This window comes from Ammodytes marinus, assembly GCF_949987685.1.
Source record: "Ammodytes marinus genome assembly, chromosome: 16".
Lineage (NCBI taxonomy): Eukaryota > Metazoa > Chordata > Actinopteri > Uranoscopiformes > Ammodytidae > Ammodytes > Ammodytes marinus.
In genome coordinates, this window is record NC_137220.1 from 26,899,552 (window position 1) to 26,926,813 (window position 27,262).

The 27,262-nt window shown below is 41.5% G+C and overlaps 1 protein-coding gene across 1 annotated transcript in view; it reads right to left on the bottom strand.

The window, feature by feature from the left end:
- The window catches only part of ttyh2l (tweety homolog 2, like), a 40,258-nt gene extending 15,370 nt beyond the window's left edge, over positions 1-24,888 (bottom strand). The window contains exons 1-5 of the mRNA XM_080043126.1: positions 24,556-24,888; positions 14,472-14,644; positions 9,107-9,218; positions 4,552-4,772; positions 313-408 (exon numbers count right to left, since the gene is read on the bottom strand). Coding sequence (XP_079899252.1) covers positions 313-408; positions 4,552-4,772; positions 9,107-9,218; positions 14,472-14,644; positions 24,556-24,684 — 731 coding nt within the window. The 5' untranslated portion in view covers positions 24,685-24,888. The remainder of the gene's footprint in view (positions 1-312; positions 409-4,551; positions 4,773-9,106; positions 9,219-14,471; positions 14,645-24,555) is intronic.
- Between the last annotated feature and the right edge of the window lie 2,374 nt (positions 24,889-27,262).

Below are 27,262 nucleotides of genomic sequence, written 5' to 3' on the forward strand. Positions count from 1 at the left end.
ACAGTAATAATAAGGGTTATAAAAATGTACATTCAGTAAAACTTCTCAGTCACTTTGATTGAGCGTATGATACAGAATGATTGCTTTTAATTATAGGAAGAGATAAAAGGCAAGTCACTGAGGAGTGGACTAAGGGCAGCCATTGTTAGTGTTCTCTGTCGGTGTAATGCTTTCGTTGGTGCTGTTAATGGAGTGACCTATATGGTGCCAGAGAGGCCTGTTCCTTGTCTGTCTGTGATCCAGGCAGTATAGCCAATGGGAACAGCGATTGACAATGACGCACACACACACACACACACACAAGGTACATACGTGATGATCAGCCATCGAGACTGCTTGGCCATCCCCAGGCACATGGCCAAGCAGATGACCAGATCCAGGATCAGCAGCAGCAGATAGGTCAGCCATCTATGAAGCAGGAAAAGTGAAGCATCAGCATAACAATCCCGACTAATCACTTTCGCTTGCTAAGAGCATTATTTATGCACACATACAAGCCTCAGGAAGTGCTGGCCCAACAACATACAGTTTGTTCGGAACGAAATGTGATAGGTCTCTGTGTGTCTTCTGTATATCATCATTCTATAGGCTCCTAGTTAGAGCCCATCTGTTTCAGGTCATTTCCAGCCTGGTTGGTTTAATAATTCAACACCTCAAATCCATAGACATTAATTTTTCATGCTTGGAAAATGTCCTTCGCGGAATGGCCCGGAGTCGGCCTGGACTTGAAGTAAGAGTGTGTGAGTGTGTGTGTGTGTGTGTGTGCGTGCGCGCGTGCGTGCGTGCGTGCGGCTGTGAGTGACTCATTCTTAACTCCACGGGCCCTGCTGGGTCGCATTGTAAATATTCCAGCAATGACAAAATTAATCGATGTTCAGGATGTCACATTCTGAAGCTGTTGTGTATTGACACGGACATATATCCGGCAATGCTGTTGTAAATCTTAGACCAATGTCACCAGAGAATATGACTCACTCATGCTGGGTGAAGGAGTTTATAGTTACCTGTTACATCCCTGTCTGTGTCTAGGAGTAGGGACCACACGTAACAGGGCCCTAATAGAGTTTTAAAATAAACTGAATAAACTGCAGAATGGCTATTTCTCCACATAGGAAAAACACTAAAAATAGATTGTACATAACTGTATCTGTGTAACCAGAACTGCAGTTACGTTGCTATGAATGCATGGACAGGGATCAATACAGAAATGAAGCAGGGAAGATGTAACATAGGAAAACTGCACTGTGTCGTTCTCCATATTAGAATAACACTGGCTAGGCCATTACAGTTGCTGGTGATCAATAAAAGCCATGGGCCACAGGCTGGTCATAGCCCAGTGACTGCATGAAATACAATCAACACCCATGAGGTTGGTATCAGAATGTAGTCTCCTACAATAATATCTAGTGTCCGGAGAGGAACACCAGAGCATGTGGAAAATATGCACATAATAATCGAAGATGGTAATAGCTCAGTCACCACCATTGATACAAGGGCTTGCTATATCAAAATAGAAGATCCAATAAGAAGTGTAGAATACAATATGGGAACGTGTGTGAGCTATCTATAAAAAAAATCAGAAATGTAATGATCAAAACAGATAAAGTTTAACAAAATCTCAATTTGTTTATTTCACACATTTATGTTGCGTATTATTGTTTCTATGAGATACTTTTCATTTAGCCATAGACCCATTTTTAAGATCTTCACTGTAGAGCTATATATGCAGATTTTTTTTGCTATATCATTTTAGTAATCTTTTAGAACACCTAAACTTCCTTTATGTACGTAAATATGTATATATACTTCCCTCTCATGCCACATGTAGTCTAAAACAAGAAGATCTCCATTTTAACAAAATCCCAAACAAAACAAAGGAAATCAATAACAGCCACAACAGTGAACATTAAAGGCCTTATGAGGAGAATTTCATCATTAAAAAAGCACTTAGGTTGAAAGGACCATTTGGGCAGCGTGTCCACAGTGAGTGGCTATCGTAAAAAAAATGGTTTGTGATGAGACAGCATATAGCAAACAGAGTTTTATGAATATTTTAACTGGCACACATATCTTCACCATCATGCCTGGATTACTCACACAGCAAGTGTCAGAAAGGGCCCTGGTGCCCCAAAATGGCCAAGGGGGGTCTGACATCTTGAGTTTCACAAGCACATACATTTACAGTGCATTTAGACAGAACAACTCGAGTCAATGTCTCGAAATGAGATTGTGTCAACTACTGTATGTTTTCCGAGGATTTGAACAAGACCCCTCCTTTTAATATTGCGAGGTTCTCAGAACCAAATAAAGTTTGAAAATGTTTAGCTGTAATCATGACCAACATATAAGCCGATTGATCCAACTAGAACATATGGCACTTTTCCACTGCGTGGTATCAGCTCAACTGGACTCGACTCAACTCACATTTTTGGTATTTCCACCACAAAAACATGGTACCTGGTGCCTTGCAGCGACTGGTTTTTTGGTATCGCCTCGCTCAAGGTTCCAAGCGAGCTGAGCTGATGCTAAAAGGTGACGTCGGCTTTCTGCCTCTTTGTATGACAACCCCGCCCACGTTCAGGAGGTACTTTTTGCAGTGGAAAACGAACCGTGCTGCTACCAAAACCAAGTTGAGCTGAGTCGATGTGCGGTGGAAAAGCGTCGATAGTAATTTGTTGCATTTAAAGTACATGATTTAAAAACTGGAATAACAAAAAGCACAAACTTTTTAGGTGAAAGGTTGTGAATGAATCTATACAAAAGCAAAAGGAACACCAAATCCTCCGTGAATACGATGAACACACTGGATGTGGAGCTGCAGTGGAGGTTATGTAAGACTGACTATCTTCTATACAACCAAGGGCCTAACATAACAAATAAACACAGATAAATAATAAAACGGTTGTGTAGCACACAGATCTGGAAGTAAGTGATCATGCATGTGTTTGTAACTTTCAAGGTTTATGATTTTTTGTGCTGCAGATATGTGGCATGTTAAGAATGCAATTGAAAGTCTCTGTGCTGTGCATATTAAGAGGAACATAGTTTAATGTTCAACCAAACGGGTATGGCAGTGTGGCATACGGAAATATGAATCAACATATGGCTTAGTCCGTTGAATTAGTTTTTTTTTCGATCGCTAAACCACAGTGGGCACAACTGGAGCTCAATGTGCAAAACTCTAACCAGTCTGCATCACCAACAGTCATCGGAGCTGAACAGTTCACTTCACCTGCAAAATAGGCTCAGTGCAGCAAACACTATGAACCAGCCTCATTGAGATAACACACACTGTCACTCAGAACACACTCAGAGTACAAACACTAGCATCACTCACCAATATACAAATGACAAACTTTTAATCTTTACAGTTGAAATTATTTGAGTTACTTCACACATATTACGTCATACTTTGAGGAAAAAGTGAAAATTCTTTCACATGAAATTGTGTATTTTATAAAATATAAGTTTTTTAGGCAAACAAAAATAAATGAAAATCAGAGATATGCTTCAATAGATGGATAGATCTCACCTGTTTGTTTGCTGGAAAATTCGTATTACAGATGCAACTTTAGATTTTTGCAGATTGGGTTGAACCCTCAACCCTGCCTCTCTCAATGAGAGACCATGATTCACAACAGGGTCTATCAGTGTTGCCCTTACTGTATTTCATCAGAAATGACAGCTCTATGTCTTTTAGGTCTTCCTCCACACATCCACACTCTCACTGCCACTGTTTTCCCTCCAACAGTCTTCCTTGGTCCATTTCCCAAAACAAGTATTTTTGCGCTTTCCCTATATACTGTATATATGTTCACTAACAAGTCTAAAACAAGACACCTTCTTAGTGTTTCAGTGGAATTTGCAATCCATTCTGTTTTGAATGTGTGGTTTACAGTTGTGACCGCAGTGTGTTAGCATTTGAACAAAATGCTGGAAATCCACAGTGTTGTGCTGGTTGTGGTTAAGGCCATGAGATAAGTGTGGAGAGTTTTGAAAACTGTGTAGAGTTTGGTCCACATGAACTGCTGCTGTGCAGACTGTAGTTAGAGTTTGGAACATGTAGCTCCAGTTGTGCCCACTGTGGTTTAGCAATCGAAAAAAACCTGTACTGTTTTCTATGTTAAGTGAGTTTCAGTGTTGCCCTCGCACTGCGTTCACTGTTTTCTTTTGAAAGGAATAAAGTCTTTCAAAGAGGAAAAAACATCAAAATAACACTCACAAGCAATGTGTCAGTCTGTGGGTAAGGAGATCATTTATGGTCTAATAGCCTCTCTGCCATGCATAACCTTCTGTGAGAGCAATACAAGTTGGAGCACAAACACTGCACAGGGGGCAATACGCTCCATTTCAGCATTCATTTATTTGGCAATCAGGGAAAAAATGGCTTCTCCGGTCTGTGTTCTGGAGGGGAGATCCATAAAATCCCATCTGTTCTTTGTCTGCTGTACATCCCCTTTAATATAGTCCTTCCCTGAGAAGCATGACATTAACCACACACAGACTAATTCAAATGATGTCAGTGACACAAGGCACGAAGGCCCCACCTACCTGTAGTACTCAACAAAGGCAGTTTGGTCAGCGATGGCCGCCAAGTCAACGTTGGCTTTGTTGATATCCGGCAGAGCAGTCAGCTCGCGGATGACATTGTTGACCATCAGCTGCATGAAGCGCAGAGCTTGGAGGTAGTCGGCCCTCGCGGCAAAGATTTCATCCAGCCGTTCCAGGTGCTGTTTGAGTCCAGTTTCCACAGCGCCCAGAGAGCCTGAAACCTAAAAAGATCAAATAAAAATAAGACAATCACAGAAAATGAAAGAAAGTCAGAAATGGTATGTTACAGAACAATGGAAGGGGAGACAAGTCAATGAAAAAAAACATGGTCAGAAAGATACAGAACCAGCAATAAATGAATAAAAAGCACACATTTATAAAAAAAAATAGATTGAAAATGTAGAGAGAGAGAGAGAGGTGAAAGAACGAAAGGAGCACTCCCTCGAGAAAAGATTAACTTTTTCTCCTCAACGTGTTTTAATTTTCCTGTAAACAAAGTAAGGGTGGAATACAGATTACACTACCGGGGAGACCTGTTATCACAGGAGACTTTGATAGTGAGAGTAGAGAGGGAAGAGGCAAAGCAGAGTAAATGCATTATACTTTTCTGTTTGAACAAAAAACAATGACATGCAGTGAACATCTGCGTCAATAGAGGCTGAAAACAGGTCCATTTTTGCCCAACGCTGACAGAGGGAGACAGTTTCCCTATCATAGTCACATTACAATAGGAATTACACACTTGACCCACTTCTACAGTTAAAGCAGCAATCCACCCTGCAGAAATGTAAACAAAGGGGTCTAACCCTGAAATCAAAACTGGAAATATTTTCTTGAGATGTCACGTCGCGATGGAAAAGTCGTACACTAACACTTAACAACTGTATCTCAGATAAGTTTTTAACGCAGAGGGGGATTAATATGCATGAAACCATTGATATATGTCCAAGAAGTTCGAAGAAAGAAAGTCAGTTTGCTTGTCAGTTTAGATATATCATATCTTGTAAATGTAAGGCTGGAACATTAAGGAACCTTCAAGCATATAGCTTAACACAAAGCCAAGACACAGTGAGAGGCAGGTTGGCCCGGCTCAGTTTAATGGTAACAAAATCAGCCTCTAGCAGCACCTCTAAAAAGCTCATTAATGAACACATTATATCATGTAATGCAAGACATAAACAATATGCAAGTTGTTAATAAGTGAGCTTTAGAAGTGCTGGGAATTCTATTTTGTCAGACATTTAAACTGAGTCTGGCTGTTCTCTCCGTTTCCAGTCTATTTTGCTAAACAAAGCTAGCTGGATGCTGGCTAAAGAGTTGTATTCAATATCTTGAACCCATAAGAATGTAGCAAAGATGAATGGATGCAAACACACATATCTAACATTGAACCGTGTAAGAGGCTAATTCTAAAAAGGCACAATGCCTTTCTGTATTCTAATATCAAGCCGTTTGTAGCGGTCACACTTTCCTTATTGACGATTTTTTTTCTCCCTGCCATACCCATGACTTCAAGAAAGACATTCAAGTGTTCCGAGAAAGACTGTTTATTCCCCACATTGTAAAAAACCCACCACAAAGAACTTCTTTGTCCGTCTTCTTTGAAAGAAGACAGACACGCAGCAGCACATTCTCCATGACACCGTAATATTTAGAAAAAAATCTTGATTAAATTGGACTGGAGTGGATGCTGCTGATGGTTTGGAAGTGAGAAACTCTAGACAGGGTATCCATGAGGCAGAGATACATGCCCATCCTCCATTCAAGCACTCCCTTGGGGGGTATGTATTCTGATTGCCAGTAAACTGCTCTCCCTCTCCCCACCTCTATGGTTCATCATCTCTCCCAGCTCCTGCCACACACACGCCCTGTATCTTATCTGCAACCTCCCCCCTCCCCCACATCCCCCGATGACTTGACTGTGAGCAATGAGATCCATCAGCTAGCTCTGGGTGATCCACATTTGCCTAATCTGGATGGTCCCGTCGTCTTCCCCTTCAAATGGATTTAAGCACACTTTAACTGAAAGCAGGTCACAAGAAGGCTTCTCCATTTTGGACATGCCTCTTTAAGTGAGGACGACCCATTTTAAAAGGCTCACGTCAGCAGCGGGCAGCACCACAAGAGCCGATACACACCCAACTGAACTTTTCTCGATTTGATGCCTTCAGTGATTTGTATTTAGGTTATGCATTGAGGAATATAGGACCCGGCGGAGAGACGTCTAAGGGAATTGATGTATTGGTGCCTCGAGTAGTAATCATTTTGTTCTGAGAATCACGAGACAGCTTTTACTTTTCAAAGAGGAAGAGCTACAGATAAAAAATTTAAAATGTGTCGTAAATTGGAAGCAGAAGTGTTGTGATATAGTGTGTGTGATATAGTGCCATATTTTGCCATTCCTTATTTCTGGGCAGCACTGAAGAGCTTTTAATTTTAATGTTGCAAGCTGAATGCTGAAAATAATGCTGAAAATAAAGAACGCCTGTGAACAATCTAAAGCCCTCTTCAATAGGGAAAAGAAAAGCGTCGGATAGAATGGACCTCCTCATCAGATCTTTCTCTCCATGCCACATAATGAGACCCTCGCCAAGTGAGTGCACATCTTAGGATGGGAAGAGCCTTAACAAGCCACCAGTACAGCCAAACAGCTGCATGAGTAAATCAAAAAACCTCACAGGATCCTCATGTAGCGGAGAGATTCTTACATTAGTCTGATATCAAGTCAGTGATGTGAAATGCAACAAATGAAATATGTTAAAGGCAACAAAGTAACACACGCTATACTGAAGTGATTGATTTTGAGCCAAGTTAATAGAAATACACATAAAAAGGCCCTAGAAAGGATTCGGCAAACCACTATAAAGATCTGTGGAGTAATTACTCGTTCAATCACCAGACTAAACAGAGACTTGAAAGGCAGCTTTACAGCTCTACTGGACACAGACAGCCTGGCTGGGCTTGACTCCTCCTCAGCTCTGGAAGTGGAGTTACATTACATCAAGCTATAGTTTTTTGCAAGTGAGAAAGCTTTTGTCTCCCCAGGGAACACCATCCATGTAGCTCACGCAGCCACAGCATCATGCTAAGGGGTGGAATCGATTAGCAAGACACAGAGAGCCGGTATAGGATGTGAAATCATCAAAAGTTGAATCCAATATCCTTCCTACATTGCTGTACTGAATCTGCACCCTCTTTCCAGCCTAGTTCTTCCATTGAGATAAAAAGAATGCAGTCCCCAAAACACAAAAGCCCCCAAAATATGCACTGCCTTTATAAAAGGTTATCATTTTCAGTGTTTTGGTCGAAACTGCTTAAGAGGGGTGTCGATTCAACACAATGGACATGTTGGAGGATGTCTTCTGCTGAATCATATGTGTTTTATAGATTAACTTGACTTGAACAGAGCTTCTAAAACGGCTATAAAGATAAATCCACACCTTCTCCTAAAAAACCCTTTCAACAAAAGGTGAATGTTGTAAACTGCTTTGTGGCAGGATTTATCCCCATTGTCCACTGTGACCCAAATTGTTGCATCCGATGATCAATGTGGACACAACAATGGATTAAATCCAGATCTATTCTTTGTTCCTATTGAGTGATATTCAGCCCCTGACGATCAAAGAGCACACGCAAATCTGTTTGTGTCCACATAGTACAATATGTGTGCATATGAGGCCTTAAGTGGATGTGTGATGCTGACATGCCCCCCCCCCCCCCCCCCCACACAGATAGTAAGACGGAGGGGTGGAAACAGGAGAGGCTTAACATCCATTAATGCACTGCAGAAGGGAGTAGTTAATCCTCCTCTTGCTCATTGCTTCTTGTTCTGACTCCCTTGCTCTCCTTCCTCCCTCCTACCCCCTTCCTCCTCCACGCTAAGCTTCCAAAATAACTTGAGCGTGAATGCAGGTCAGGGGTATGACAGGAATCCCTATTTACAAATCCTCCGACGGCAATCACCTCAATTCCTTCACAGTGACAAACAGCGGATAGGGAACCCCCCGCAGTGATGTGTGCTGCTTTGAGACAGATGCACGCCCCGATTAATAGACGAGGAGGGGGGGGGGGGTGTTCTTGTGTCTACCAGCTGTAAATTACTGTTCCCAAGTAGAGTAACGCGATGAAAAGATCATGCTCTGTGTGCTAATACAACAATGAGTGTCACTGAAAAAAACAAAACGCAACATAAGAAATAGGGGGATGAGCAAGTTTTTCACAGCAAAATACTTTTTCATATTTCTCCACTATTTCAACACTGGAAAACCCTTCAATTGTAACAGATATACAGCCCCGGAAAAAAATAAGAGACCAGTCTGGATTTTCTTCAATCTTCATCTCTAAATAACTTATTAAAAATGCTCTAAATGACAATATCTTTACTGTTAATTTGGTAGAAATGTTGTCAGTAGTTTATATTATAAAACCAAAATGTTCATTCTACTCAAACATAGTAAAACGAGAGACACTGAGCATTTTGAGTGATCTCTTCATTTTTTTCCAGAGCTATAAATAAAAAGGAATGCTAGTGATGTGTAGATTGTTCTTCCCTCACCACATTGTTGATGCCTCCCAACGTGTGATTGGCATCGTAGAGCGAGTAGGTCAGCTGGTACACCCCGTCGTTGGTCTCACTGTTTCCATAGAAACCCACTCCTACTGCAGAACTGCAAAAAAAAAGAAAGAGATTGGTGGTTAAATGAATACATAAATATTGATAATGAATTCCCCCGCTTGTTTTATCATGGTACTTCTTCATTATGGACTCTGTGTAGTGTAGGTGGACGAGGAACGCAAAGACATGTCATTTATAATCTCCCAAAGAGGGGGGCAGGGATTATCATACCAGTCAATGCTTTGTATCCTGATTTTCGGAATTTTATTCTTTTTTTATTTATTAATTTTTTTAAAGGTATTTTTTTGGCATTTTTATGCTTTATTGATAGTGTAGAGACAGAGTTGAAATGGGGCAGAGAGGGGAGTGACATGCAGAGAACGACCACGGGCTGGAATCGAACCCGGGTCCGCTGCTGGCCGAGGCCCATGGGGGGGGGGACGCCCTACCAACTGAGCTGAGGGCGCCCCCGGAATTTTATTCTTACTCTTGAACCTTTATTATTGCTGATTCTTGGACTAAAACATGCTACGAAAAAAGTAATTGCCATCCTTTTGTTAAACTCTGCAGACTTCTCCTGTGCTACTCCAATCCACTCATATGGGATGAGGTGTTGTAAAACTTAAGTTTAAAGACACACATGTTTTCAGATTTGTCATATTTCCGTCTTTAAGATCCCTTCCTCCAAAATTGGATCACTTTCCATACGTTTGGTTCATCCTTATGGATTCAGATAGGGTGTATTATTCAGACCTCTGTGTCCAGCAGTAACCTTGGACTCGTTATCCCATGCAGGGCTGAAACCACATCGGAATTCTGTTCGACACCTCAAAAATGTATCTGGCTGGAAGAGACCGTGCCAGAGCCTCTGTTATAATGGTGTTCCTTACCAGAGTCAGTTTACCCGTCTGCTTAAAGTCTACAGTGGCTTACGGAATGACACAAATTCATCATACTTGATAGAACAAAGGTCACTCTATCATAATTTAAGACGCATTCACGGGGATGTTTCACTAACTCGAAGGAGTGAGCCCATCAATCACACATCAACAGGCAGCAGGAAGTTGTTTCTCGCTAAGACTATGATGACTTTAAAACACTATGGGCCGGTTTCACAGACATGGATTAAGCCTAGTTCTGGACTAAATTGTACTTTCAATGGACAATCTCCATTCAAAATTCCATTTAGTCCAGGACTAGGCTTAATCCATGTCTGTGAAACTGGCCCCATATGTGCTGCAAAACCAAAACTAAATCAGCCAGGTATAGAGGCAGGTAAGAGGTTAACACACAGTAAGACAACGGAGGAAATGAGTAAAGTGCTAAGAAGAGAGGATGTGGAGCCTTTCATTTAGGGGGCGTGTGTGATGTGTCACTGTCAATGCGTATGTGCGGAGGTGTCTGCTGTTGCTCTAACCTTGTAATGATATCATGAAAACCCATTGCCTGTCTCGCCCGTCTCCTCCGTTAAACTAGTTTACCACTTGTTATGATTAAGGGCATTGGAGGGAATATCCTATACACTCTGGTCTGAGAGAAAAATATATGTTTGCAACTGTTGGTTATCCTTACAACCCAAACTGCATGGACATGGTTGGAGAAATAAAGGGCTTTGTTCATATGGTTATACAAAATGGAACAATCCTTCGAGACCTTCATGTTTCAGCTGATTCCGGTCGGACGGGGGATGATGAGCTCTCCATTAACCCTGAGTCCAACCTAGTGACATGGCTGAGCTAATAAGGAGCCACTAATGACACATTAATGACATAGTAATGACACAGGACATCAAGCTTTCAGCGAAGTGACTATTTTGTGTGGTTGTGAAAAAAGGCTTTTGGTAGCAGCCAGAGGTGGTAAAAAAAATAAAATCAATACATTTAATAATAGGCCTGGACTGGAGCAAATGTGTACTCCAGCGGTAAGTATTAGTGTCTTTGTTCCTCCAAGGATGGATCCCTTGTGTAGCCTGGGGGATTGAGCTTTAGTATTCAGAAGATGGTATGAGCTAAACATATGGCCACAATGCATGAACAAGTAATGGCATATAACAAGAGACTGACACAGAGAGGATTTTTAGAATATTGGATTTTTTTTTCTATGTTTAACCTTTATTAAGCCAGTTAAGTCAGTCAGCAGTGACTTTTTTTCTGTTCCAGTGCAACAACAACAGATGTGATACTTTTTTTTAAATATCATGGTTAGTTATATGCTGGGAAAAAGTTAATGGGGTTATTATGACAAAAAATTAAAATACATCTTTATTTCAATTTGAATAACATCAAAGTACATTTTCAATAATCTGGCTAACAACCCGACATAATAAAATAACATAAATATTATTTATATTGTAAATAATATTGAATTTTATTTTATACAGTTAAGTGGCATATCAAACCAAATAAATGTTGATTTTTCTCAATCGCTGTGTCTCTGTAAAATCCCTCTTTGTTGCAGTCTAACTGAAGCACGTTTCAATTAAGCTCAAAGCATCTTTCAACAACATCAGTCGATAGATAGTTAAACGTGTAATGCCGGGGGCGCCCTTAGCTCAGTTGGTAGAGCGTCCCCCCCATGGGCCTCGGCCAGCAGCGCGGGTTCGATTCCAGCCCGCGGTCGTTCTCTGCATGTCACTCCCCTCTCTGCCCCATTTCAACTCTGTCTCTACACTATCAATAAAAGCATAAATATGCCAAAAAATTTAAAATTAAAAAAACATGTAAAACATTGTAAAAGGGAACAACATCACACACTCAAACTTTTAGGTAGAGCACAACATACCAAGGTATACAAAGTGTGGCACTGAACCAAAAAAACTCAACCTGTAATGTCAAGACTGTCTGTTCAATGGCTATGTTTTAAGTTGATGTTGAATGCGGTAGTTTATTTGTTGAGCTGAATATACCCTGCATTCCAATCCCCATACTTCCCTACTATTTAGTATGCCAGAAAAAGATTTAGGATGTCCCAAAACATGCACGTCAATTCTAGTATGCTGAAAATACATAAATGCCCCACCAACTCCAATAGCATTTTGGAGTATTCGTCTTTATTCTTGACATTTCTCGACATAAACTCTTCTGTACTTTAGTATGTAGTGTGGTAAAAAGAAAGAGTATGTGATTTGGAATGCAGGGATATTGACCACCCTGTCATGATTCTGCCTGGGCCTCTTTGCCTCTCTTTTGTTTTTTTGCCTTCTGCCCGTCTGCTTGTCTGGTTTATTGCAGGGTTGGAGCAGGTGTGTGGGGAGTCAGTTCAAGCACTCACAGCTGCCAGCAATCACCAATCAACCACCCTTCATATACTCGGCCTGACCTTCCAGATACTGCCAGATTGTAGTTTCAGTTCACGCACTCTCCCGGTCTGACTCCCTCCATCGGCTTCAACCTGCACCAGCGAGCACTTCCCCCCCGGACTCCTCTGCCCGCCTGCTCTGGTCTGCTCTCGCCCAAGCCCCTGGACATTCTCTGTTGCTCTCTCCCTGGAACCCCCCCAGGACAGTTGGACTTTCCCTGGATCCCGGCCCAATCCCCAGCTGATTATTGTTTAATAAACCTTCTTAAACTGGGACTGTCTCCGCGCCTGTGTCCTCCCTGTCCAGCCGTATAACACACCCATTGGAACAAGCTTCTACTGAGAGAGATGAGAGCTCTGAACCAAGCTTGTTTGCTAAACAGCATCATGCTCAGTCACTTAACATTACAAGAGGCCTTGTGTGCTGCGGCTTTGGCTCAGTATGGACACAGAGAGGCAAACAGAGTTAAAGCCCCAACACTTTGATAAATGTCACAACTTTTAAGTGAGCAAATTCAAATCAAGCCTTTTTTATCGGAGACTCATTTCTTCTCTCTCATTTTTTATAGTGTATTAAATCTCACGCCAAAGAACAATTAAGTGAGACAGGGTCATTTTCATAGAAGCTGCCTACTTGTTTAAACGCTTGCATACATTGGCAGTACAATGAACAGGCATGTTGCGGTTACAACCTGTGACAATATGAGATTTTGGGGTTCAGTGAGTGCAATTGTAAGTTATCAAATAGAGCAAAGCACAGGACAGTACATAGTAAAATAGTAAAAAAAGACAGATCCAAGACTGCAGTATTATGGTTTGTGTTGGAGCATTTGAAATGACTGAGAAAGTGCAATCAACGGTCAAACTTGTGGCAGGCGTAGTCATCTCTAAACAGTCAGCTGAGGGATTTAGAAGTGGGATCAGCAAGCCGTCAGCTGACCGCGGGCCTGCTGACGATGTGGCCTGTCAGAGATAGCACAGCTTAACTAGCTCTTATTTGTAGTCTTTAGACAGACAGAGTTACAAAGAGGCGGTGGAGCTGCACATCTGCACTCTTCATGTTAGCCTACGATACTCTAAACCTGTATCCCTAATGAGAGGAAACGAAATAATCCGGTCCTATGTTAAAAACCTTGTATAAACTGAAGAAAATGCTATGTCATTTGACTTATATTTGAATTTAAGCATCATTTCCTTTGTCAGTCCCATCATGCAATGTTCAAATGGGGCTAGATTACCAATCCAGCATTTACGTTAGCCTTATAGCATAATTGCCTAAATCATATTTACTCTACACTACTTTTACTCTACATCTACTCTACTCTACCCTACTCTATAACCCTTAAGATATGACTTAGGCAATTATGCTATTAGGCTAACGAAAAGTAGATGTAGAGTAGAGTAGATGTAGTATAGAGTAGATGTAGAGTAAATATGATTTAGGCAATTATGCTATGACGTTAACAAATAACTACACTGTCCAAGGACAGGACAACTTTATCCCAAAATATCCCCCAAAATAAAAACACAGCTTTCGGATGATTAATGCTCATATGTCAAGTTACTCAACAAGTTCTGTCAGATTAGTGGCACGAAAAGAAACACAACAGCATTATTTGACCACTTAAAGCTATAGTGTGTCACTTCTGTCCCCCCCATGAGGAATTCTGAGTAATTACAACAACACTGTCTGCACATATACACAAGGTTTGCCTTCGGTGATCGCACATTAATTTTATTCCTTCTGCATCCACGTTTTTTTCTTAGCTGTAGAATCAACAACTGAAACACTGTGTGGGCGCCTTTTGAGCTCCTGAGCCAGTGTCGGAGAGTGAAACCAGTTTTTAAAACGCTCCCTGCCATTCTGACAACTACAGAGAGTTTTGTGGAGCTGTGTGGAGGTTAATCAACTTTGTGTCAACTCGTTTTGGTGATGGCTTGAATGTAAACCAACATTCATTTATATGAAAAAAGTTACACACTACAGCTTTAACCAATTGGCACTCACCATATGAGGAGACCTGTGATGACAGCCGCCCAGGTGACACAGCTGGTATCTGGCCTTTTGGAGTCTTCGTCTATGTCCTTGCAGCAGCAACACAGGCACACCAGGTACACGGCCAGAAGCAGCAGGCTGAGACCCAGACCCACCGCACCGACACAGGCTAGAAAGACCAGAGACTAGAGGCAGGCCCGGGGGGAGAAAAGAGAGAAAAAGACCACAAATGCATTTTGAATTGAAAAATAAAATCCACCAAAACCTTTTTCAGCAGTTTATATCTCTAAAGGAGGCAGACGGCTGCTATGTGCGGCCATGAGATGTCAGGGCTGGGTGACCCCGCCGCTTGAAAAGGTTGACTGCATGTGTGAAAACAACCCACCACTATCAAACAACACTCATGTTGAGATATGTGCAGATATACCTCCTCCATTGATCAACATTATCACTGCTGACCGCTAGCCTCCATCAAAGGGTGATAGAAACACAGGGAGTTGGTTGCCGCAGCAAGTAATAATAATAATGAATTTTATTTATAACGCACTTTATATTTAGCAAAAAATCTCAAAGTGCTACAACAACCAAAAAAAAATAAAAATAAAAAAAAAATAAGTTAAAACAAGAGTTAAAAGCAGTTATCAAAGTAACATGAGCAAAAAATTACAGATTAAAAAATTTCTTAAAAAGGTACGTTTTAAGGCCCTTTTTAAAACAATCAATCGACTGTGGAACCCTCAGGTGTTCTGGGAGGGTGTTCCACAGTCGAGGAGCAGAGGAGCAGAAGGCTCGGTCTCCCAGTGTGCGGCTCTTAGTCCTTGGGGGGAGAAGTCTGTGGCTGTTGGTGGAGCGGAGTGAGCGTGCTGAGGTCTGGGGGGTGAGGAGTTCTTTGAGGTACTGGGGGGCGTTGCCATGGATGCACTGGAATGTGAGGAGGGAGACTTTGTAGTCGATCCGAGCGGAGATGGGTAGCCAGTGTAGTGAGTGAAGAATGGGAGTGATGTGCTCATATTTGCGTACTCTCAGCAGGATTCTAGCGGCGCTGTTTTGAATGTGTTGTAATTTCTGTATGCTCTTGCTGAGAATCCCGCTGAGAAGTGCATTACAGTAATCGAGTCTGGAGGAGACAAAGGCGTGGACAAGCTTCTCTGCATCTCTTAAGGTGAGTGTGGGACGAAGTCTGGCTATATTCCTTAGGTGGAAAAATGATATTTTGCAGAGGTGGTTGATGTGGGCCTCAAAGGTTAGCTGGGGGTCAAACCTGACACCAAGGTTAGTGACTGTTGATGATAGAGGGATGTCTTTGCCAGAGAAAGTAATGCAGGTTATGGTGGAGTTTCGGATCTGATGAGGGGAACCAATGAGGATGGCTTCAGTTTTTGAGCTGTTTAGCTGGAGAAAATTATGCTTCATCCACGCCCTTATCTCCTCCAGACATGCAGTGAGCATGGAGAGAGGTGATGCTGCTGATGGTGGTGAATGAGTGTCCGTTCTGATGTATAATTGCGTGTCATCCGCGTAGCAGTGAAAGGATATCCCGAAGCGTCTGATGACTTTACCGAGGGGGAGCATGTAGAGGATAAACAGGATAGGTCCAAGCACCGACCCTTGTGGAACCCCGCAGCCAACAGCATGTGAGCGAGACCTTGATCCTCCCATGGCAACGTATTCTGACCTGCCAGTGAGGTAGGACTCAAACCAGCTCAGTGCTGTACCTCTGAGGCCAACAGAGTCATGTAGACGCTGGAGCAGTATGTGATGGTCAACCGTATCAAATGCTGCAGATAGGTCGAGGAGGATGAGGAGGGATGGTGAACCAGAATCAGCAGTCATCAGCAGGTCATTTGTGACTCTCAACAAAGCTGTTTCCGTGCTGTGGGCGGAGCGGAAGCCAGATTGAAACTTTTCAAAGGTGTTGTTGTGTTGGAGGTGATCCTGTAGGTGGCCGGCAACTACTTTCTCAAGAAGTTTGGAGAGAAATGGCAAATTGGATATGGGCCTGTAGTTTGCGAGTACCTGAGGGTCAAGGGTGGGTTTCTTGAGAAATGGTTTGATAATGGCTGTTTTTAGTGCAGATGGTATATGGCCAGTCTGAAGAGATTGGTTTATGACAGTGGTAATCAGAGGACAGAGGGCAGAGCTGTGCGCTTTCACCAGGGCAGTGGGAAAGGGGTCGAGGGCACAAGTGGAGGGTTTCATCCCTTTAATGTTGTCTTGCACCTCAAGTTGGGTGATTTCTGGAAAGGAGCAGAGGGGCGACGTGATGCCAGTCTGAGGGTTGGCGGCTGGAACAGACAGGGGGGAAGGAACAGAGAGGGATGAGCGAATAGTATCAATTTTGGTTGTGAAAAAGTCCATGAAGTTATTGCAGTGATCTTCTGTAATTCCTGTAAGTGGAGGGTTTTGAGGTTGAAGGAGGTGGTTTATAGTGGAGAACAATTTCTTGGAATTTCCAGGACTGCTTTGGATGATGTTAGAGTAGAACTGTGACCGAGCGTCTTTAAGGGACTTGGAATAAGTCTTTTGGTGGTCCCGATACGCCAGTTTGTGGACAGTAAGTCCAGAAACCTTGTATCGGCGCTCAAGGGCACGTCCAGCTGCCTTCATTTTCCGCAGCTCACGTGTATACCAGGGAGCAGAGCAGGAGAATGTTGCTGTCCTAACTTTGATGGGTGCATGGAAATCCAGAATGTTTCTCAGGGTTGTATTGTAGAAGTCCACGGTTTCAGTGACTGATGACATAGGCACAAGATGGAGGTGTTTGAGGTCAGAAGCCAAATTTTTTGTGTCAATGTTTTTCAGGTTTCTGAAACATATTTCACGTTTGGGCTTGATAGATGATGACAGAGAACGTAACTCCACAGAGATTACCTTATGGTCAGACACACCCATATCATACACAGATGGTGCACTTACAGGGGCGGAGTCAGTAATAACAAGATCCAAGATGTTCCCCTTGATGTGTGTGGGAGAGTCAACATGTTGCCTGAGGTTTAGACAGTCCAGTAGCTGTAGGAACTCGGAGGCAAGGTGGCAGGAGGGGGTGTTGACATGGATGTTAAAATCTCCAAGAATTATGATGTTGGGGGAAGTTGAACAGAAGGTGGAAAGAAGATTGTACATCTCTGGGATGAAACGTGGATTTGGTTTAGGTGGGCGGTAGATTAAAAGAGCAGTCATGGGGAGAGGATGCTTGCTATTGAATGCAAGACATTCAAAAGAGGACAGTTCAGGGAGGGGCAGGGGAGACAGGACCAATTGATTGCGGTAGATGACAGCCAAGCCACCACCACGACCAGAGCTGCGGGCTTGTTGGAGGTAACAGTAGCCAGGAGGACAGGTCTCATTTAAAACAGAAAATACATCTGGTTGATGCCAGGTTTCTGTTAGGCAGATTATATCCAAACACTTGTCCCGTATGTGATCATGTATGAGGCATGATTTATTTGTGAGGGATTGGACATTGAAAAGTTCGATTTTAATGTTGAATGAAGTAGCGAGTCTCTGTACTGGTTTAAGTAGACTGAAATTCACCCCGCGCTTACTGACTATGTCCATGCGTGGCGCTGTTGCAGCCGCTCCAGTGTCACTGCTACTAATCCATGGAGTGACAGCGCTCCGATGACGAGGGAGAGATGCGACAGGGCGCAAGGCTGACCAGAGAGAGGGAATGGCGTCATCAGACCGGGAGAAAACAAACTGTCTTCGAGAACTTCTGTGGATGTACCGGGGCCGCCGTAGGAGACCAAGTTCTTTTATGACCGACATACAGGCAGGAGTATTGTGGTTGTTTAGCTTCATCAGTTGAGCAGCAGAGAAGTTCATTATGCCGGGCGTTTGGGCTCCGCGTCTGTTGTTAGCCGTCAACCACAGAGGTAGCACACACAGGAGGAGAAACACTCGGGGGCGAATCACTCTGCACAGATGGTGCATCAGGGACATGGCCGGTGAAGTCGAGACCGGAGAGTATGAAGCGTGTCGGGCGTCCAGGGAGCCAAGAGCAGGAGATACGGGCAGGATTGAGAGTGCCGAGGCCGGTCAGCTGTCCTGCTAACCGCCGATACCTGCTCGTTGACACTTGCTACCAGCCACAGGATGGAATAGAGAAATCGCCAAGTCGGTAAGATCCGTGCATCAACCAGGCAGTTTCACCGATGAATCGCTCACAGAAATTGGTGAGAAGTAGTTTTAGTAGTTCTTACTCAGGACTTAAAACTTAAAACTAAAAACTAAAACTTGAGGCTTGAGGGGAGAAGCGGCGAACAGACAGCGCCAGCGTCCTCTCTCCGTCTAGGTAACGTTTTTTTCCTCCACAGAAACTGTGGCTGAGAGCAAAACAGAAATGACCCCGGGCTGTGGGAAGGGAGGGAGCATGTGACAAAATGGCTTTTATTCAGTCTTGTGATTTCTGAGTGTACAACATATTTAAAGCCTGGAGGATGGAGAGAAACAGTGATATGGAGAAAGTAGCAAACAGTGCATCACCACAGTCTGTAATGGCAGCCTTTCTACATTAAACATTATAAGACAGCTTTGAGCTTCAGTGCCCCTGACTCCTGGAACAGCTTACAGCAACACATTAAAATGAATACCATGATATCCTTTAACCAATGTAAACATACTATCATAAATCTACCAAACTCTAACTGTAACTGTTTTAATTAGGCCGTATTGTACTTTTACCAATTTAATTTTATTCCCAGCCACTTTACACCTCTGTCTAAAATGTTTCTCTTTACCAGCTTGTTGTGCATTTGATGTATTTGCATTGTATATTGTGTATGCATTGTTGTTTTTGTTTCTCGACATCATTGCAAATGAGGGTCACCCCTCAATGATATCTTGAGTATAAATAAAGGTTAAATTCAAAATGTACTGCGATGAAGATGTGGTGTTTTTAAATCACTGCAGGTAAGACTGATCCAAGGCAGACTAACATGGAATTGCTTATTTTCTACACTAATCAGTTTGTAATCATGTTCATTTCCTTACAGAGACGGTGTCATATGACCATTTTATCGAGCAAACAAGTTCCTTTTTATTTGTAGTTTATTTATAATGGCATGAATCATCTACTTAGACAAATCATCTGTTTGATTTTTTTTTTACAGCAGCATCATAAAGAATTCCCCAACAATCTAAAAATGATTTTCACTGCTGCACAAACATTGGTGTTGGCTGACGCATCCTGCAGCGTTGGAACCAAAAAACCCCAGCAGGAAATCCCATTATGTTCATTAATTATCACTATCACTATAAAGCACATTGGCACATTTTTATTTACAAAGCCTTGACCGGGAAGCTTCCTCGTTATTTAACAGAAATGCTGCAAATTTCAGATGGGCTTTATCAGACCCGCTCCACTGACATGCTTATGCTTTATGTCCCACAAGCCCGGTCTGAGCTGGGAAAGACAGCGTTTAGCTTCAGTGCCCCTGACTCCTGGAACAACTTACAGCAACAAATTAAACTAAATAACTTCATATCCTTCAACCAATTTAAACAAACTATCTTAAATCTGACAAACTCTACCTGTAACTGTTTTAATTAGGCTATATTGTACTTTCACCCATTTCATTTTAATTGCTGCCACTCTTCACCACTGGGTAAATGTTTCAATTGTTTTTCTCTTCACCTGTTGTTGTGTATTTGATGTTTTTGCATTGAATATTGTTTATGTATTGTTATTTTTCCTTTGAATTTGTTTGATCTCAACGTCATTGTAAATGAGGGTTAGCCCTCAATTGGTCTCTCGAGGATAAATAAAAGTTAAATAAAAAATAAATAATTACATTTAGTGAGCTCAAACTCATAACATTGAGCACTTGATTGGTTTGAAGAGGATCAAGTAGAAAGCCTAACCCTGCATTCCAAATCGCATACTTTCTACTATTTAGTATGGTAGAAAAAAGATTTAGTATGTCCCGATTCTTGTGGCCAGATTTAGGATGGATAGAAAGACCCGGATGTCTACTACATCTTGCCGAAATTTTTAGTGTTGAAAACAGGATCATATTTGGGCGAATCTGACCCATAATCCAGTGCGAACCTGAAGTGACGTCACATCAACGGAGCCTCCGCATGAAAACAAATGGGGATGCGACGGATATAAAAGCAAGAGGCAAGATTAAGGCGCAATGTTATGATGAAACAAATAAGTAAAAATATGTCCCAATAGTATGCCTACTGCATCCTAAATATAATTTTTATCGTCAGATATAGTATGTAGAATAGAAAAAAGAAAGAGTATGCAATTCGGAAACCAGTGTAAGTTTGATTTCACTTGCAAATAATTTGCACTTGAGTTCTAAAGTCTGTATGCCAGAAAGTCTAGGTCCGGGTGACTAAGCAAGGGCTATTCCTTTAAACAACCACCACCACCTCTTTAACTAATTATTCCACTTGGATGACATTGGCAATTTGACCAAATTCAACGTATACTCTTTTACATATGCTTCCATATTTTCTTCCTTTTTCAAAATGTGTCCTTTGTCCACTAACCAGGCAGGTTAGTATATTCCAACTAGATATTTGATCATCAAGACATTCTAACTGAGACAGGCCAACAGAGCTCGAAAGTTCGATAAACAAGAGCACGGTATTAAACACTGGCATGTTGATGCACATTGCATAACAATTCAAGATGAGTGTGGTGGCCTGGAAAATATTAGCCTGGCACCGCCCGTCTACCTACTTCCGCTCAATTTTCATTTCCCTTCAGTAGTCAGTCTGGACCTGCAGTATATTCTTAGGTTTTCTCTGGCCAGATTTCTGCAGGTCCAATCAGCGAACAGAAGGAGTGTCTCAGTAGCCGGTGCATGACATACGTAACGACAATTGGTTGGCAGATCCAGAGTGGCACTGGGCAGATCCAATAGTTTTTAAGCTTCAACAGACACCCGCCTTCAAGTGAGTTAAAGTTTGTCAATTGAGCGATTCCAGAGCTTCTGTACAAATTAAATGAAGTATGGTCTGGTAGGACCAGGCTAGCAAAATATGCCAATCAGGCCAAAATAAAGAAGTTTAAATACAACCGCACGGAATACAAATACAGTTGTTGAGTGAACCCGTTGATCGATTCATTTATGGATTGCAGCTGAAACAAAATGGGTCAGTAAGGTAAGGGGGTTTTGTAAAGATACCTCAGCTGATATTGTTTCATTGTCAGCTGAGTGCACCCAGGCCAAAATAATCAAATCATTTGCTCATCATCTTTGTTTTTAGGACATAGTTTATGAGACAACATTTCACTGTCACTATAACTAGTCCATCATATGCACAATGTGAGCTAGTTCCACTTTCTCGCCCTCTTAATTTTCCACTCCATTGTTTTGTAATCACGCGTGCGGACACTTCAATTTCCACCAGCTGCAAAGCAATAACGAGGCGAAGGATCCATGAGAGAGTGAGGTAGAGAGAGAGAGAAAACTACTTCAGTATCTGCGTCCATTGAGCTTTTATCTTCACAGAAGGATGTAGAAGTCTGTAGCAGGCTTAACAATGACTAAGTTAACTAAGACTCATTAAAGCTAACCGAGAATGACTCATTTAATGACACAACAAGCGCTAGGATATAGCTGCTTGTAGCTGCATCTGCACTTTCCCCCAAAAGGGGACAGATCACCATGTCAAAAGAAAGAACATGAGTTATTTTCCGGCACCATATTATTTGGGGATTCAGGGTTTGGAAATATAGCCCAGAAAATACAGTGTATCCATAGAAGTTTTGTTTTTCCAAGTTGAAAAATTAGATCTGCATATAATGTTATCCAGCCGTATACTGTTTTAATTAGATTTGTTTTGTTTGTTACTCAACCCCCCCCCCCCCCCCCACCCCACACACCCCACACACACACACCATGTATTTAGCTGGAATAAATTAAACACTACAGTGTTCATAGTTTGGCCCTCCTGAACATAATTGGAGCTTTTTTTTTATTAAATCCACAATGATGTTTTGATATTTGTTGGATTGCAATTAAACAGGGGGAAAAGTGATTTTATGGACATGGAGCGTTGTAAAAGGTTGTTCACCAGAAATGACATCTAGGACCTTCCACGATCACAACCTGGGTGGACAACCTTGTCAACAAGCTGCTGGAAAGCTACAGCGGGCCGACATAGCAAATCAGAACCACTGTTTAAGTGAATGGGGGTGAATGGGGATGGGCTAATGGGGAATTTTTTTAACTTATAGATATCATTATGCAACTTTGCCAGTTGATTACCGACATTAAAACAAAAACTTTTTGTATTTCAGTATTTTCCAAAATGTTTAAATACATATGAAAAATCATCAATATCTTACTAATGATGCGTACATTTGCATATCTGCAAAGCCCCAAAATCTAGATGTTGGAAGAAAACAAAGTCAATTTGTTTTTAAATTTTGAAAACAAAACAAGTGTCCAACTGCCTGAAGCCTTTCCTAATCACAGTTAAAATTTGATCAATAACCCATAGAAAATAAATTTTTTACACAGTTACATTTCATGTGCCATGGACCAAAAGTGTCCTTTTGGAGTCTCCAGCTGGTATTTTAGGAAACGGCTAGACATTCCCTTGGAAAAAACAGTGTAAAAAATTCATTTTCTATGGGTAATTGATCAAATTTGAACTGTGATGGACACTTGTTTTGTTTTCAAAATTTAAAAACAAATTGACCAACATCTAGATTTTGGGGCTTTGCAGATATGCAAATGTACGCATCATTAGTAAGTTATTGATGATTTTTCATATTTATTCAAACTTTTTGGAAAATACTGTAATACAAAAAGTTGTTGTTTTAATGTCAGTAATCAACTTGCAAAGTTTCATAATGATATCTATAAGTTAAAAAAATTCCCTATTAGCCCATCCCCATTCGCTTAAACAGTGATTCTGATTTGCTCTATATCGGCCCCCTGTAGCTTTCCAGCAGCTTGTTGACCAGGTTGTCCACCCAGGTTGGGATCCTGGAAGGTCCTTGATATCATTTCTGGTGAACAACCTTTTACAACGCTCCATGTCTGTTTAAAAAAAAAAGGGGGGGTTTTGCCCCCTAGGTAAATAGGATGAATCCAACTCTTTTGTATTAGACAAACTCATCATAAATCAAGGCTAGGTTGTAGAAAGAGTCATAAGGGTCCACAACATAGCTGGCCAAAATAAAAGGTAATAATAAAGTGATGGACTGCAGATGGAGAACTATATGGAAACGGCTGAGCACGAGCGTCCATTTTTATTTCCCATCATACAGCCCATTTGATCTATAATGACTGTGGTCCTGCTGCCCACAGTCAGTCCACCATCACTTAACAATGGCAGTTTGGGACATTAACATGGACGAAAATGGCCATAAATGTACACTGGGGAAATTAAAATACATAATTTATTTTACAATGTGAGAAAAAAAATGTTTCCCCCATTTGGACACGCCTCATGCCATCCAATTTCCCATAAGAAGGATAGAGTGGAAAAGAGCAAGACACAACCATGTCAGCCAGGGAATGTGTGGTTTTATAGTGTTAAACATGAGCATTCATCCAGGGTGATTATTATTATTATTATTATTATTATTATTATTATTATTATTATTATTATTATTATTATTATTATTATTATACTTTAGGTTTTAAACGTATGCTGAATCCTGCACAAAAGATAGTGTATAAAGTAATGGTTTGCATAACAGAATGGATGAAACCCTTGTTTTAAATGTAATAAAGAATGAACTTTAGAGGTAAACAAAGGGTGTGTTGTGTACAAGCCAGCAGATATATTGATGCAGTACATCGTTTACCAGCTGAGCTATTGCACAGTCCAGTAGTTAATACAGGTCATGTGTCATCATGTGAGAACTGCACAATGTGGGTTCCTTCTTCTTGACAATGGAACCAACACTTGTAGTATTTTATGAGGGCTGCACTAGGCTAATTCATCAAAATAAAAACTTTCAACACGACTTTTTGCTTCAATGTACATTTAAATATGGTGTTTACACTAGTTTTTTTTAACTCAACAGTCCACAACAGCTCGGATTTCTTTCTTTTTTTCCCCTGGTGAGATTCTCCAGAAACTACGTGCGCGTTTTTACGCACCAATACAGTTAACCAACCTGCTGATAGCTCGCCTCCTCCGGTTTAAAACTGTTGTCGACCGACTGGAAAGGGAAATTGAAGTGAGGGAAGTTGTGCAGCCAGTAGGTCCACCACGGAGCAACGTAGTCAAGCCTCGCGGTGGCCATCCCTGCTTGTAAAGTCAGTCCACCACCAATGACGTAGAGCGACGTCTCCCTTTGAGACCCCCTGACGCTCAAATATTCCCAGCGCTTGGCCAAAAAAGAAGAATAAATAAATAAATGCAACTTTAGTTGAGGTTAAATTCACCACCGGATATTAAGTTTTTTTTCTTTTGCCATTACAGCTTCAGAACAGGGCTACTACTTCTACTTCACTTTCCATCGTTCAGGGTGAACTGTTGAGTGTGCGCTATTACTACAAAATCTACAGCTTAAGTGCTGGCCACACGTTTGTATCCGAGGCGCTGGATCGAGCGACGAGATTAACCTGCCTCCTTGGAAAGAGAAGGCGTGACAACCTTCAGTCGAGAGGGCCAGGCCCACAGTTGAGTTTTAGCGTAGGAAAGTAGACAACATTTAAAGCCTAAAATAAAACATAGCCCATGATAGAAAATGTTCAGCTCAATTGCAAACCAACATTTAACATGATTCAATTTACTATCTATGGATTCAACTCACCGCATAAACAGCGTGGATGTCAATGGCCTGTAGGCTACCCATCTATCCTTTTTAACTTTTTATTTTTGAGGAAACCCTTAAATGTTTATTACTCATTAACACTGACTCACATATTAAAACAAATATATAAATATATATAAAAAAGCTTTGCACCCTTGCCGCTGGCCTCTGCTTGTGACTGCCCTGTTTGGCGTAAGGAGGCAGGGATATTTAGTGCACTATTTATGACTTGCGCTGTTAATGTCTGACCTCTTGTGGACAGTGAGGCGCACTGAGGTGAACCATAATCAGCATAATGAGATGCCACTGGCTGCAAGGTATGTCGCCCTCATGCTTATATTTACAGTGCTGTGAAAGTAGAATTTACACATGTATCACATTCACCACTAAAAGTGTAAGGAATCCACTCTTTCTTATGCATAAACAAATTTGAACTTATTGAGTTTTACAAGACCATGGCGTTTATTGTATTTCAAACACACTTCCTGTCTGGTGCATAGGCCCTGGTAAGGCACAATACAACTTAGTAAACAACTAAAGCACAGAAGTAAATAATTATCACTATGCTAATTAATGCAGCATGACATATGGATGGTTACAGCTGCAGTGACACACCGTGCAGTGGAGCGTGAGAGAGTGCTACTTTGCAGGATGTAATAAATGGGAAAAATGCATAAAAGCGTATGGTCCTTAACTGACACTCAATACCAAGGTTTATTTTTTTTAATATGGACAAATGTAACAACGAGAGAGCAATTAGCAGCAGCAGAGTGGGGTTACATTCTGCCATGTTGAACAGTGAGGACTGCAGGGAAGAGCCTGCTGAAGGAAGACAGTTGATACCAGTGTGCTGTTAGTATAAACCCTGACATTAGCTATGGTTGGCCACTGACAGGGGAACAAATGTAGAAATAGATAGACATACACAATGTTTATGGGACAGGGACATGGTCAAATTCATGATACTGTACACGTTTAACATTGGAAGTTAACACTTAACAAAGATATTTTTTAACATCATATTCTGGCCTGTTTTGATCAAAAATAACCCCAAGGCAAAAGCAATTCAAATGCCAATCTATTGGTGTACAACATAGCGCTTCTTTATATGTTTTTAAGTTAAAATGATGTAACTTTAAGACATTTTTGCAGATGACATTAATTGTATTTTGATTACTTACTTACGTACTGCCCTTTATCCCTAGTGGCATGTAGGGCAGCAACAAAGGATCTCAACTCCTGTCTGTTTTGGTGAGCTTCTGGATAGAACTCCAGGTCTGTGTTTTTGATGATTTGGCTCAATCTTTCTGGAAATGGTTGCATCATCCCCATTTCTATTGTTTGGGAATGAGTAAGATCCATGAAGAGGATGTTGAGGATGCTCTTGTTGCACTGCAGCTTCTGTGTGATGACATTGCACCTGGCTCAAACTGCATTCCCTGTAATGTCTAGTAGGTCTGTATACTATTTTTGTCGGATCATTCCACAACTGCCAACAGCACATCAGATTATAAATCAATAGATGGGAATTCTAAGTTATTTAACCGCAATCCTGTTTACAATGGAGTTCCCTGGCAAATAAAGTCCATTCAACATACCCTTACAGACATAACGGACCATCCCATCCCTCAGTAATGTAAATATCAAGCTTCTGGGTACTCAACAAAATAAAAAAAACAACACAAAAAGGTCAGTTGGCAGATAAAAGGAGAGTCTGATTATATGTCACATGCATTTCGCCCTGAGGAACAGATTGTTTTTCTTTCTTCTATCTCCTTGGAGTACAGAGAAGTTTGCTTGCAAGCTAAACCATCTTGATGTCATATGGCTACTGCTTTCATAATTTGAATGCTTTCATGCACCTGCACGGCCAGAGTGCCAAGAGAGTGTTTGCTCCGAGTCAGAATAGTCTAAGTAGGAGACACTCAAGATACTCCCTATGAATATGAATTCTTGATTGTGCCCGGCATTCACAAACAGTATTTGGGGCCATACAAGTGATGTGTCAATCACTCCTAGTGTTTGAAACCAAGGGGGCCAATGAAGGGAAGGGAGTGACATGAAT